Source organism: Ranitomeya variabilis, chromosome 6 (assembly GCF_051348905.1).
Source record: "Ranitomeya variabilis isolate aRanVar5 chromosome 6, aRanVar5.hap1, whole genome shotgun sequence".
Taxonomy (NCBI): domain Eukaryota; kingdom Metazoa; phylum Chordata; class Amphibia; order Anura; family Dendrobatidae; genus Ranitomeya; species Ranitomeya variabilis.
This window is the reverse complement of record NC_135237.1, coordinates 137,243,004-137,256,527: the sequence shown is the minus strand read 5'-3', so window position 1 is coordinate 137,256,527 and position 13,524 is coordinate 137,243,004. Positions and strand designations below refer to the sequence as shown.

General features: G+C 44.9%; 1 protein-coding gene across 3 annotated transcripts in view; it reads right to left on the bottom strand.

Annotated features, from left to right (window-relative positions):
* DNAJC13 (DnaJ heat shock protein family (Hsp40) member C13) overlaps positions 1 to 13,524 on the bottom strand; it is a 217,204-nt gene that overhangs the window by 38,470 nt on the left and 165,210 nt on the right. For all 3 annotated transcript variants that reach the window (XM_077269034.1, XM_077269036.1, XM_077269037.1), the window contains 4 exons: positions 11,683 to 11,818; positions 9,816 to 9,997; positions 9,503 to 9,577; positions 7,797 to 7,916 (listed from right to left, as the gene is read on the bottom strand). In XM_077269034.1, the coding sequence (XP_077125149.1) occupies positions 7,797 to 7,916; positions 9,503 to 9,577; positions 9,816 to 9,997; positions 11,683 to 11,818 (513 nt within the window). The remainder of the gene's footprint in view (positions 1 to 7,796; positions 7,917 to 9,502; positions 9,578 to 9,815; positions 9,998 to 11,682; positions 11,819 to 13,524) is intronic.

The window sequence follows — 13,524 nt, the reverse complement described above, 5'->3', positions numbered from 1 at the left end:
TAACCCTAACTTTACCTCCAACCCTAGCCCTAACCCTAACCCTACCCCTAACCCTAAACGTGACTGAAATACGTGTCACTAAAATACGTGGCACTGAAATACGTGGCACTGAAATACGTGGCACTGAAATACGTGGCACTGAAATACGTGATACGTGGCACTTAAATACGTGGCACTGAAACACGTGGCACTGAAATACGTGATACGTGGCACTGAAATACGTGGCACTGAAATACGTGGCACTGAAATACGTGGCACTGAAATACGTGATACGTGGCACTGAAATACGTGATACGTGGCACTGAAATACGTGGCACTGAAATACGTGGCACTGAAATACGTGGCACTGAAATACGTGGCACTGAAATACGTGGCACTTAAATACGTGGCACTGAAATATGTGATACGTGGCACTGAAATACGTGGCACTGAAATACGTGGCACTGAAATACGTGGCACTGACATACGTGGCACTGAAATACGTGGCACTGAAATACGTGGCACTTAAATACGTGGCACTGAAATATGTGATACGTGGCACTTAAATACGTGGCACTGAAACACGTGGCACTGAAACACGTGGCACTGAAATACGTGGCACTGAAATACGTGGCACTGAAATACGTGGCACTGAAATACGTGGCACTGAAATACGTGGCACTGAAATACGTGGCACTAAAATATGTGGCACTGAAATACGTGATACGTGGCACTGAAATACGTGGCACTGAAACATGTGGCACTGAAATACGTGATACGTGGCACTGAAATACGTGGCACTGAAATACGTGGCACTGAAATACGTGGCACTGAAATACGTGGCACTATGACTGTCAGAAAATGTTCATTAAACGGTTAGGGATGAGTTTAGGGGTAGGGTTAGGGTTTGGATCCCTTTATCACCTTGATGGTGGTGGGTGGCTTTTCAGTGTGTTTTCTGTTTTTTTTCGATAAAAATGCATGCGTTTTTAACGCAAACAAACGCATGTGCTTAAAAACGCAAGAAAATACTGCAGGTTGTATTTCTGAAAATGAACGCATGCAGAAAAAAACCGCATGCGTTTGAAAACGCGACCAAACGCGTACAAAAAAAACGCATGCGTTTTTCATGTCAAATATAGGGAAAAAACGCATGCGTTTTTTGTGCAAAAAACGCTGCAGACAAAAACGCAAGTGTGAAACCAGCGACGCTTTTTATAGCAAAAAAGTTTTTGCGTCTCCACATTTTGAGACCTATAATTTTTCCACATTTTGCTCCACAGAGTCATGTGAGGTCTTGTTTTTTGCGGGACGAGTTGACGTTTTTATTGGTAACATTTTCGGACACGTGACCATTTTTGATCGCTTTTTATTCCGATTTTTGTGAGGCAGAATGACCAAAAACCTGCTATTCATGAATTTCTTTTGGGAGAGGCGTTTATACCGTTCCGCGTTTGGTAAAATTGATAAAGCAGTTTTATTCGTCGGGTCAGTACGATTACAGCGATATCTCATTTATATCATTTTTTTATGTTTTGGCGCTTTTATACGATAAAAACTAAAATATAGAAAAAATAATTATTTTGGTATCGCTTTATTCTCAGGACTATAACTTTTTTATTTTTTTGCTGATGATGCTGTATGGCGGCTTGTTTTTTGCGGGACAAGATGACGTTTTCAGCGGTACCATGGATATTTATATCAGTCTTTTTGATCGTGTGTTATTCCACTTTTTGTTCGGCGGTATGGTAATAAAGCGTTGTTTTTTGCCTCGTTTTTTTTTTTTTTTTCTTACGGTGTTTACTGAAGGGGTTAACTAGTGGGGCAGTTTTATAGGTTGGGTCGTTACGGACGCGGCGATACTAAATATGTGTACTTTTATTGTTTTGTTTTTTTTATTTAGATAAAGAAATGTATTTATGGGAATAATATATTTTTTTTTATTATTATTTATTTAGGAATTTTTTTTTTTTTTTTTTTACACATGTGGAAAAATTTTTTTTTTACTTTTTTACTTTGTCCCAGGGGGGGACATCACAGATCATTGATCTGGCAGTGTGCACAGCACTCTGCCAGATCGACGATCTGCTGTGCAGGGCTGCAGGCTTTCCAAGTGTCTGCTCTGAGCAGACACTCGGTAAGCCACCTCCCTCCCTGCAGGACCCGGATGCCGCGGCCATCTTGGATCCGGGACCTGCGGCGAGGAGGGAGGTAGGAGACCCTCAGAGCAACGCGATCACATCGCGTTGCTCCGGGGGTCTCAGGGAAGCCCGCAGGGAGCCCCCTCCCTGCGCGATGCTTCCCTATACCGCCGGTACACTGCGATCATGTTTGATCGCGGTGTGCCGGGGGTTAATGTGCCGGGGGCGGTCCGTGACCGCTCCTGGCACATAGTGCCGGATGTCAGCTGCGATATGCAGCTGACACCCGGCCGCGATCGGCCGCGCTCCCCCCGTGAGCGCCGCTGATCGATGATGACGTACTATCCCGTCGGCGGTCATACGGGCCCACCCCACCTCGACGGGATAGTACGTCTGATGTCAGGAAGGGGTTAAAAGCTAAGTTTTAATACAGGGGTATCCTCCTAGCTATTATATATTGTTGACCCTGAGGGTGGAATAATAGCGGTGACTATTTCACACTATAGCTAATTATAACCACGATCTTTTGATAGCCCATTATTGCATTTTAACGAAATGTCGTGGCGAGCAAAAAAACGTAATTGTCGTTTTGACTTTTTTCTCGCAATGCCGTTTGGTGATCAGGTTAATTCTTTGTTTTATTGATAGATCGGACGATTCTGAAAGTGGAGATACCAAATATGTGTATGTTTGATTTTTTTTATGGTTTTATTTTGAAAGGGGCAAAAGGAGGGTAATTAAAACTTATATTTTTTTAAACATTTTTAAAAACTTTTTTTTTTTGCCATGCTTTAATAGTCTCCATGGGAGACTAGAAGCTACCATAACCCAATCAGCTCTGCTACATACACTCGATGAGCTGATCACCTGTATGTAGCAAAATACCTCAGTTGCTATGAGCGCCGACCACCGGGCGGCGCTAACAGCAAGCCTGCAGTGGCAACCATAGAGGTAAGTCTCCAGTAAACCTCTGGTTGTCATGCCATCCCATCAGTGACCCACGATCACGTGATTGGGTCACGGATGGGTGGATTTCCGGCCCTATGGCTGGAAGCGTGCGTTAAATGAAACTGTCAAGAATTTGACATTGGCATTTAGCGGTGTAATAGCTGCGGTAGTTCGCCATTCCACCTGCAGCTGTTCCGGGCACATGTCAGCTGTTCAAAACAGCAATACTAGTACGGCGCATGTCGCAAAGGGGTTAAAATGTGCTGCATACCCAAATAAGTTTACAGAGTAAGAACTGAGGGATTTTTGGTTCTTACCGTAAAATCTTTCTTGGAGCCTTCATTGGGGGACACAGGTAACCATGGGGTGTATGCTACTGTCGCTAGGAGGCTGACACTATGCAAATAAAGAAAAGTAACTCCTCCCTGGCAGTATACACCCTCCGACAGGCACCAGGCAACTCAGTTGGTGCAAAAGCAGTAGTAGGAACAAGTATAAACAAACTCAACCTATGTACCAACCCACAACAACGGCACATTGGCCAATACGGTACAATATAAAGGGAGGTTGCTGTGTCCACCAATGAAGGCTCCAAGAAAGAGATTTTACGGTAAGAACCAAAAATACCTTTCTTTCTCGCTTCATTGGGTGACACAGGTAACCATGGGACGTCCAAAAGCAGTCCCAAGGGCAGGATAGTCTGAGAAAAAAAGGACTTAGGTCGGCCTGTGAGAAACCGCCGCCTGCAGTATCTTCCTACCCAGGCCTGCATCCGCAGAAGCCTGAGTGTGCACCTTGTAGAATTTCACAAAGGTGTGGATGGAGGACCATGTTGCGGCCTTGTAAACCTGCAAGGCCGAAGCTTGGTGACGAACTGCCCAGGAAGCTCCCAGAGCCCGGGTAGAGTGAGCCCTCACCTCCGGGGGAGGCTGTTTGTTTTGAACACGGTATGCCTCCAGAACCGCCGAACGAATCCACCGAGCAATTGTGGACTTAGAGGCGGGGAGCCCCTTCCGACGACCTTCCGAGACGACAAACAGAGGATCGGACTGACGAAAAGGAGCAGTTCTGGCAAGATAGACTCGGATAGCCCTGACCACATCCAAATTGTGGAGAGATTTCTCCAGAGGATGAGCAGGGGAAGGGCACAAAGAAGGGTTGACAATCCAACCGAAGTGGGTTAATGTGCCCAGAGTGATCTGGAGGCTCTGCCTGCAGTCCCAGCGAGACGGACCTTTTACGAGGAGGTCGTCGAGATAGGGGATTATGAGAATCCCCTTGGAACGAAGGATGCCTTGACCGCCGCCATTACCTTCGTAATGACTCTGGGAGCGGACGCCAGGCCGAAAGGGAGAGCCGTGAATTGGAAATGTTGATCATGGATCGCAAAACAAAGGAACTTTTGGTGCTGAACACAAATCGGAATGTGTAGGTTATGCATCCTGAATGTTCACCGAGCACAGAAATTCTCCCGGTTCCATGGAAGCGATCACCGAGCGCAGAGATTCCATTTTGAAGTGCCGAATCCGGAGGTGGCGGTTCAACTGTTTGAGATCCAAAATCGGGCGAAGGGAGCCGTCTTTTTTCGGAACTACAAATAGGTTGGAATAAAAACAGCTGGCTGGAAGGAACTGGGACGATTACCCCTGAGGCGAGGAGGGCATCGACAGCCTGAAGGAGACCTGGGACATGGCAGGGCTGTTTGGGTGGGCGAGAGAGGAAGAAACGACTTCCTGGGGCAAAGAAAATTCTATTTTGTAGCCTGATGTAACAATTTCCCTGACCCAGGTGTCGTCGACCACCGACAACCAAGCCTCTGTGAACAGAAGAAGCCTGCCTCCCACCCTGGAAAGAGGTCCAGGTGGGGGGTGACCCATCATTTTGAAGAAAATCTGTGGTCGCGAGAACCGGAAGACTTGGAGGAGCGGATTTTAGTTCTCCAGTGAGGGGTAGGCCGGAAGGAAGGCTTCCTTCGTTCCCTTTGGGAGGAAGATCGGTCCTACTGAGAGGCACCGCCCTATGAGGCGAAGGAGCGAAAAGGGCGAAAGTATTGGGGTCCCTTTCTATTGAATGGATGTCTAGGCCTAGATTGCGGCAGAGAAGTGCTCTTACCGCCAGTGGCGTCCAAAATCATTTGGTCTAGCTGTGCACCAAAGAGCCTGGATCCTTGGAAAGGCAGACCTGCGAGAGATTTTTTGGAAGTGGGATCAGCGTTCTACGCTTTAAGCCAAAGGACACAGTGAATGGCGACAATATTGCTGTTTGCCCTTGCGGAGCAAGCAGCCGCATCCAGAGAGGCATTCAAGAGGTATTTTCCAGCAAAAGAAATCTGATCTGCTAAGTCTGCTAGCTCCTGGGCGGGAGCCGAAGCTACAATGCTTCGGCGATGGGTCTTGGCCCAGGCCGACACAACTTTCACCACCCAAGAAGAGGCAAAATTAGGACAGAGAGAGGCGCCAGAACCCTCAAAGGCTGATTTGGCTAACGCCTCAATCTGCCTGTCCGTGGGGTCCTTTAGAGACGCCGCATCAGGAATGGAAAGCACTGTCTGGGAGGATAATCTAGAGACGGGCGGATCTACTTTAGGTGATTCGGACCATTTGCTAACAAGGTCTGAAGCAAAGGGGTATAATATGTCCAAACGTTTCCTTCCTGGAAAACGTTTACCAGGATGTTCCCAGTGTCTATACGTAGTGTTGTCAAATTCCTTGTGATTGGGAAAAACTCTGGAAGGACGCTTCATCCGTTTGAAAGAAACAGAAATGTCCTGAGAAGCTGCCTCTTCCTCCTTAAGCTCAAGCGTTTGAATAATGGCTGAGATAAGGCTGTCAACCGTATCCTGAGTTGCGGAAGTCTGATCTGCATCTGAGTCAGAATCCGACTGAGAGGATACAACTGACCCGACATCCGCCTGCGAGGAGGGGGAACGGGTGGAGAGTGGTATTCCGGCTGACACAGTTGGATCCGGAGAAGTAGATGAAGAACTGGACAGAAACCGCTTTCTGGTTCTTTTGTCAAGTCTGCCTCTATGAGGGTCTTGGACAGGTGCGAGCGAATCGCTGTGTGAAGCGTTCATGGCACTGGTGGCAGTGTGAAGCGTTCATGGCACTGGTGGCAGTAGTCAGCAGTGGAATACGTTCTAGTACCTGACTGAGATACTTTAGTCAAGTCAGAGACTGACTGAGACATCGCAACAGCCCATTCCGGAGGAGGGGGGGTGCACTCATCCCGAGCATTAGGAGCTTCCTGAGGGACGGACATGATGGAAGGACTGCAGGACGTGCAGAAGAGCGACGGCTGGCCTGAAGCCCACTTTTTCTTACAGTGGGCACAAGCGTAGTGAATTACCGTAGGGATATAGCCGGGGACCCCTGCGGGGTTGGGCATACGTAGAGAGTGAAAAGACACCTGACGCAAGATGCCAGCAGACGATGCTGCTTAAGGAGATACCAGCTGGGTAAGGAGAATAGCAAAAGTCTACAGACCAGGTGAACACAAAAAGGAAACTGTGTCCCCCACCTAGGTGAAGCCTTTATGGGCACGCGACGCACCGAAGGTAACTGGCCAGGAGAGCGCGGGCTGCAAGAACCTGCTCGTGCAGAGAGCGCGTCAAGGAGAAGGGCGTGGCCGGCCGAAAAGAAACCAAGGGCCTGATAGGCTGGAGGTGAAGAGGGGCGTGGCATGCCGGAACGCAGCTAATGCCAGCGCTGGGCTGCAAGAGAGGCCTGCCCAGCGCTGGAAGCATCAGGAAAAGATGGGGCGCAGCCTCCCGGGGCAGAGATTGCCGAAAATGGAGAGGTCGAAAAAACACGCGCTGAGACATAAAAAACGGCACGAGAATTTAAATAAGGGAGGGCCCATTGGCCTCAGAATCCCCTAGTGCTGTACCCAGTAACGGAGTGCCCGTGCAGTGGCGAGTGCTGCAGGAAGGAGCGCTGCGGCATAAATAAAGCTAAGTGCCTCTGACATGTTGTGCCGATGCAGGGACTGAGTGGGGAGAGGAGGGTGGGGGACTGAAGATCTTCTACCTGGTCGAGGATAACGTCAGGAGCCCTTGGATAGTAGGAAGGGTCCTGGATGAGGGGATCCTCCTTCCCACGCCGTGCCACGGTGTAGAAGACGGAGTCAACCCCTTAAAAGGAGGGGAGGTCACCGAAGGTGACCACTGTCTTCCTCTCAGCCCTCTCTGAGGAGAGGGATGAGGAGGGGACAGGGCAAGGACTGGCCACCAAGATAGTCACCACAAAGCACCCATAAGGGTGTCAGGGGACGAGTCTCTCGGTCGCTTAATGTGGGGAAAACAGGGTGAGAGAACTGCACCCTGTAACCCTGAAGAAAGCATCTGAAAAAGAAGTGGGAAAAGATTAATAACACACACAAAAACCCTGTAAGGAAAAAATAAAGCGGATCTGGTGTTAGATCCAGGTCCGCTTCCTACAGACATTAAGCAAAAACGGAGTTGCCTGGTGCCTGTCGGAGGGGGTATACTGCCGGGTAGGAGTGATCTTTCCTTATTTGCATAGTGTCAGCCTCTTAGCGACAGCAGCATACATCCATGGTTACCTGTGTCCCCCAATGAAGCGAGAAAAAAATAAATTTATGAAAAAGGGCTACTAAAAAGTCAACCTTCACTTTGTTATACAAACATCTATGACTAGCTTATACCTTGCAGCCATAGAATATCCTAAATACACCCATACGGTACAGGTAAATGGGTACGTGTCTTACCTTGCCATAATACAATACTCTGCAGAGATCTTTAATAATATTTGGCATCTCTATGATCTTCTCTCTGCACTCCTCAAACTGAGCGGCTACACTGTAACACCTGCATACATGTCCACACACCTGAAACAAAAAAATCATTACTACTCTCATAGGACAGGGTTAACTGTTATTTGAAGTGGCTTAATATTATAAGAAACAGGAGACATTTTGACACCTTGAGAGCATCTTTTTCTTGTTTCCATTGAAACCAATGATTCGATAAGTAAAACAGAATAATTCATCCTAAAATGATGTGTCTATATACCATTTTTTCTGGTGAGCAGCCCCTAAATGTTTACAACACGTGAGATGTGCAACAACTCTTAACTATTGATATTCATGACATGGATATCTGAAAGCAATTGCTTCAAGATCTCACTGACTTCTATGGCGGAGTTTTATGAGCAAGCTCTGTGACCTGTGCAGCATTTGCTTCACCATGCAGGAGAGAAAGTGGTGGAGCCTGTGTTATCGGCTTCCAGCTCAGTCATAAGAGGTTACCTTTCAGGTAATCCTAAAGGTGGAGTAAACTCTAGAAACAACAAGTGTTGGCTTACAGTGAAGGCCTAAAGTGAAAACTCACCAAAAAACCACGGCAGCAGAGTCATTCATCAAGTAGACTTTATTAAAGGGGATACGGTTTTGCTACCTCATCTGAGAGTATCATGATGTAGGCAAAGAGACCCTGAATTCAAGGACTACTTACTTTACTGGGTGCAGCAGTTCTGACATGTAGCATGAAGCAGAGCTGAGGAAGCTAACCCCGCCGACACCAGCCTCTGTATATACTATGGCTATAGACAGCGAGGTGCTCATCTCAGAAACGGGCAGAGCCGAACTTGCAAGCACACAACCAGCTAGTCACAGCAATGTTAATCACAAGGTAATTAAACCTCCAGTCTAAGTAAACACCAACACACAGCTTAACATGTGATACATCATTAAGTTCAGTGTTTTAACCCTTACCACATGCTGTCCTAGAGTTTACAAAACCCTGCTGACAGATTCTCTTTAATTATGTGACACATCAGACACAAATGGCAATGTTTCAGCCACAGACTTCTTCTGTCAAGCCAAATTGAGAAAAGACATATGTAAGTAAATATATGCTGTCTTTTCTCACTTTGGCTGTACACAACTGTCTGATATTTGACACGACTGATAAATTATCTACTTGAGGAATCATTCCGGTGCCTTGGATACGTTTATTGGCATTTCTGGCGGTGGATGGCAGAAGTCGCCCCAAGCTTAAACGTAGAGAAAAGAGGAATGCTAAACAGACTTCCAGTGCGGAAACGGAGATTTCAGGGTTTTTTCAATTTAGGTAATACAAATTGGACAAATTGGCACCACAATTAAAGGGCTTACATATGACAGACATTTCAATGCATGCTATAAAAATTGGGGAAGTCATGAGTTTCTCGAAGGTAGAAGATGAGTCCTTCATACTAGAAGGGACATAGCTATGGAAAGCGCCAATTCAATATGCAACTCGTCTCTACAGGAAAACATTACAAGAAGATCTTACTGTAACACAGCTGCCAACATGCTGGGTGACCACACGGCCAAAGGAACACAATAAGGCATGTAGAAGGTGATAAACATTGACTAAACATGAACAGACACATTTCCCCTCTGATCAGAATATCTGATACTTGATGATGTACCTGCACCGGCATGTCTTCTGGCTTACTTGACCCAGTTAGCACTGAGACGCAGCGAGAAAAAGCTTCTTGTAGCACCTAAAACAAATTAGAGACATGGTTTATGCTGAAACACAAGAAGTTTAATGAGCAGTAACTCATGTAAAAAGGTCATTAACAGGAGTATGAGCAGGGCTTACAGACTAAGAGGATTACACAGGTGGATGTGGGCAGACTGCCAGGAGGGACTTCATTACAGATCTCTACTGCCATTTTATAGTAACAGAAACATTGATCTGTAAGCCTTCCAATGTAGGAGCTAATGAGAAATTAGTACCTCTATTCCATTTTCTCTTCTCAGTTCCTCTGCATTAAGTGCTGAGCAATTGACTGTATGAAACGCCAATTCAGTGGCAGCAGGAAGGAGGGAAAGCTTGGAGAAAAGCTGATCATCGGAGGTCTCCATGGTAATCGTCCTGATGAGCATCGGGTAGCCAGCGTACTTGTATGGCTGAAGATCTAATCAAGAAAATAGGAAGCACAAATTTTCTCCAGCGTTCTGTGCAGATGGTCCTGATGAAGTGGACACATTGGGGCATATTTATCAATAGTGCCCACTTGTCAGGCCGAGTAAATCTACACTGCACAGCGGTAAATTGCACCAGATTTGTCAGATTTATTCATCCTAAACTTAGACTTACACCACCTATTAGCGCTTACTTACTGCCTGAAATGTGTGACAACAATTTGGTGCATAATATTGCATGTTAGGAAACATCCCTTTAATGAAAACCACACATTTTCAGTGAGACCACACCCAAATGTCAGATAAGATACAGAAACTATCTACATGATATATGGTGCACTAAATGAAAGATGGGTGTTTGGGTTACATTTATTAAGCTAAATGCAGCAAAGTATCAATGCTTATTTCATGTCCCCTATACACCTTATGTCCCAGATGCAGGAACACACTGGGTTATGGTAAATAAACCTATATGCAGTGCAAAACTGTGCACCTGAAATAGCAAGTAAATCATGTCTGGCCGACTTACTGCAGCAGAGGAAAAAGGGAGAAAAGTTTTTTGGACGCTCATTGGGGTCACTAGAAACCATGAGTGTACACTACTGCCACCAGGAGGCAGACACTGAGAATTACAACTTAAAAAAAAAATAGTCGTCCGTCCTCAGCGGCTACTCCTGCCTACTGGCAGTAAGCTGTTCAGTTTAGCTTAGTGTCAGGTACGGAGCAGACACGGGTCTGGGGTCTACACACCGTTTTCTGCTAATGGTGTTTATTATTTGTTTTGTAATCTTCTTCTCATGTCTTCAAAACAAAGGGAAACAGAAAGCAATAGGCCACTCTGTAGTCCTGACCCGGAGAACATTGGATGCCAGGGGTCAGGTCGTATCCCCACTCGTCTGGGCAGTAGGAACTTTACTTCTCCTAACACAGTAGGTGTTCTGGACAAGGTGGTTTTGCGTCCAGCACCTTCGTTCCTTTCCCAGGTGGTTTCTTTCTTGCATCTTAATGAAGAGATCCTTCTTGGGGTGAAGGTTCATTGCAATTTGGCAGTGGGGGGCTTCCTGGGCTGTCCGCCATCAGACTAAGACTTTGCAGCTTTGTAAGGCTGCTACTTGGATTGTCATCCACCCTTTCCCAATATTTTACAGTACAGGCCAAACGGTGACTAGGCAAAACTGCCATGAGAGCCTCAGGGGATTGCTAAAATAATTAGTTTAGCCTTTTAATTTAAATAATAATCCCCACATGGGCAGGTGATCTGCAACATTAGGATGGGATTGTGGACATCAGTTTAAACAAGCAATTGACTTGCTGCGAATTTAAACATCAAACACTGTCATAAAGCACATATAAAGCTCTGTCTGCATGTGTGCATATCCTTCAGTGGACACGAAGGACCTCGTACCAGTACAAATGAGCTGTGCTGTAACGCTGCATCAGAACAAGATAAATAGGAAAAACTGCTGACAAACTCAAGCAGATAATTCCATTTTATTTAAATAATAGAATGGTTTTCAAAGGAGGTTATAACATTACAAAAACCTTCCAGCTATGTGGAATTAGAGGAAAGCAGAGCTGACACTTATGCGGACCAGTAAATAGATACTGGGAAAGAGGAGCTCTTGGGCATTATAACATTACTTACACCACCTACAAACATAAGATATATATATATTACCTTCTTTGTGACGATTGAATAGGATGCTCTGAGTTTTAAGAATCAGAATGATATTTTCTGGATCTGGCCCATCCACAACCTTCGTTGACTTGGTACACAGAAACTCATATGCCTTGTTCACTTTCTCAAACATATCCTAGAAAAAAAATTAAAGATTGCATAAAATATTGAAATATTGCACAAGAAATCAATCCCCGCAAAACATCCATAGAACATTCACTGCAGGAATCTAGAAATAAAGATATACCCTACCCACAGATATAATTGTATACAAGCTCAGAAATATATCTATATCTCTATATCTATCTATCTATCTATCTATCTATATATATATATATACACTGCTCAAAAAAATAAAGGGAACACAAACAACAGACTATAACTCCGAGTAAATCAAACTTCTGTGAAATCACACTGTCCACTAAGGAAGCAACACTGTTTGACAATCAATTTCACATGCTGTTGTGAAAACGGAATAGACAACAGATGGAAATTATTGGCAATTATCAAGACACCCTCAATAAGAGTGGTTCTGCAGGTGGGGACCACAGACCACATCTCAGTACCAATGCTTTCCGGCTGATGTTTTGGTCACTTTTGAATGTTGGTTGTGCTTTCACACTTGTGGTAGCATGAGACGGACTCTACAACCCACACAAGTGGCTCAGGTAGTGCAACTCATCCAGGATGGCACATCAATTCGAACTAGTGGCAAGAAGGTTTGCTTCCATGGCAAATTTTTGAAGTTGCTCCTGTTAGGGTATGTGCACACGTTCAGGATTTCTTGCAGAAATTTCCTGACAAAAAACGGACATTTCTGCCAGAAATGCGCATGCGTTTTTTTCACAGTTTTTATGCGTTTTTCGCGTTTTTTTCCCAATGCATTAAATAGTGGGAAAAACGCGAAAAATCCGCAAAATTAATGAACATGCTGCTTTTTTTACCACGATGCGTTTTTTTTCCGGAAAAAAAAACGTATCATGTGCACAAAAATTGCGGAATGCATTCTAAATGATAGGATGCATATGTATGCGTTTTTATCGTGAAAAAACGCGAAAAAACGCGAAAATTCCTGAACGTGTGCACATACCCTTAGGGTTTAAAAGTGGAACATGTCAAATCTTTTAAAATTATTTTTCATACTTTGTACCATTAAAAAAAAGTTTATATTTAAAAAAAAAAATAATAATAATTAAAACTTTAATACTCTACAGTTCTTCAATTGCTGAATAAAAAAATTTTGATAGCACATTCCATTCGCTTTAAGGCCACTAAACTAATGACATTTGCTGGGTAGAATAGAAAAAAAAACCCCGAAACATACCTTAATGGCCACAAATGGATATCCCTCAGTTGTGGAAATTAACCAAGGATATTTATGTAAATTAGGCAGAAAGTGAACTGACTGGGCCAATTTCCAGCAATTAATAACTCAAAATGCCCCTAGTGTGTGGATGGTTAATAAACCTATAACAATCACTAGTGATGAGCGAACATGCTGAGATAAGGAGCTATCTGAGCACGCTCGTATGCCAGCCCAGTGTCTTTCGTGTGCTCAAAAAATATGTTTGAGTCTCCGTGGCTGCATGGCAAACCCTGCATGTGTCACAACACTTAGCACTCAAGCATGCTCAGATAATACCTGAGCAAATGGTTGGATTTGTAGTCCAAAATTTAAAAGCCAATGACCTAACAAACAAGCAGAACTGGCTTAGGCGGACATTATTGGCATGGCACAGTAGGGGCAAGCAGATGTCCAGTTTATCCATGTCACTTGCATAGCACCACTGATTCCACACCTATGTACAGACCTCATCAACCATGACGTCCAATATCACATGT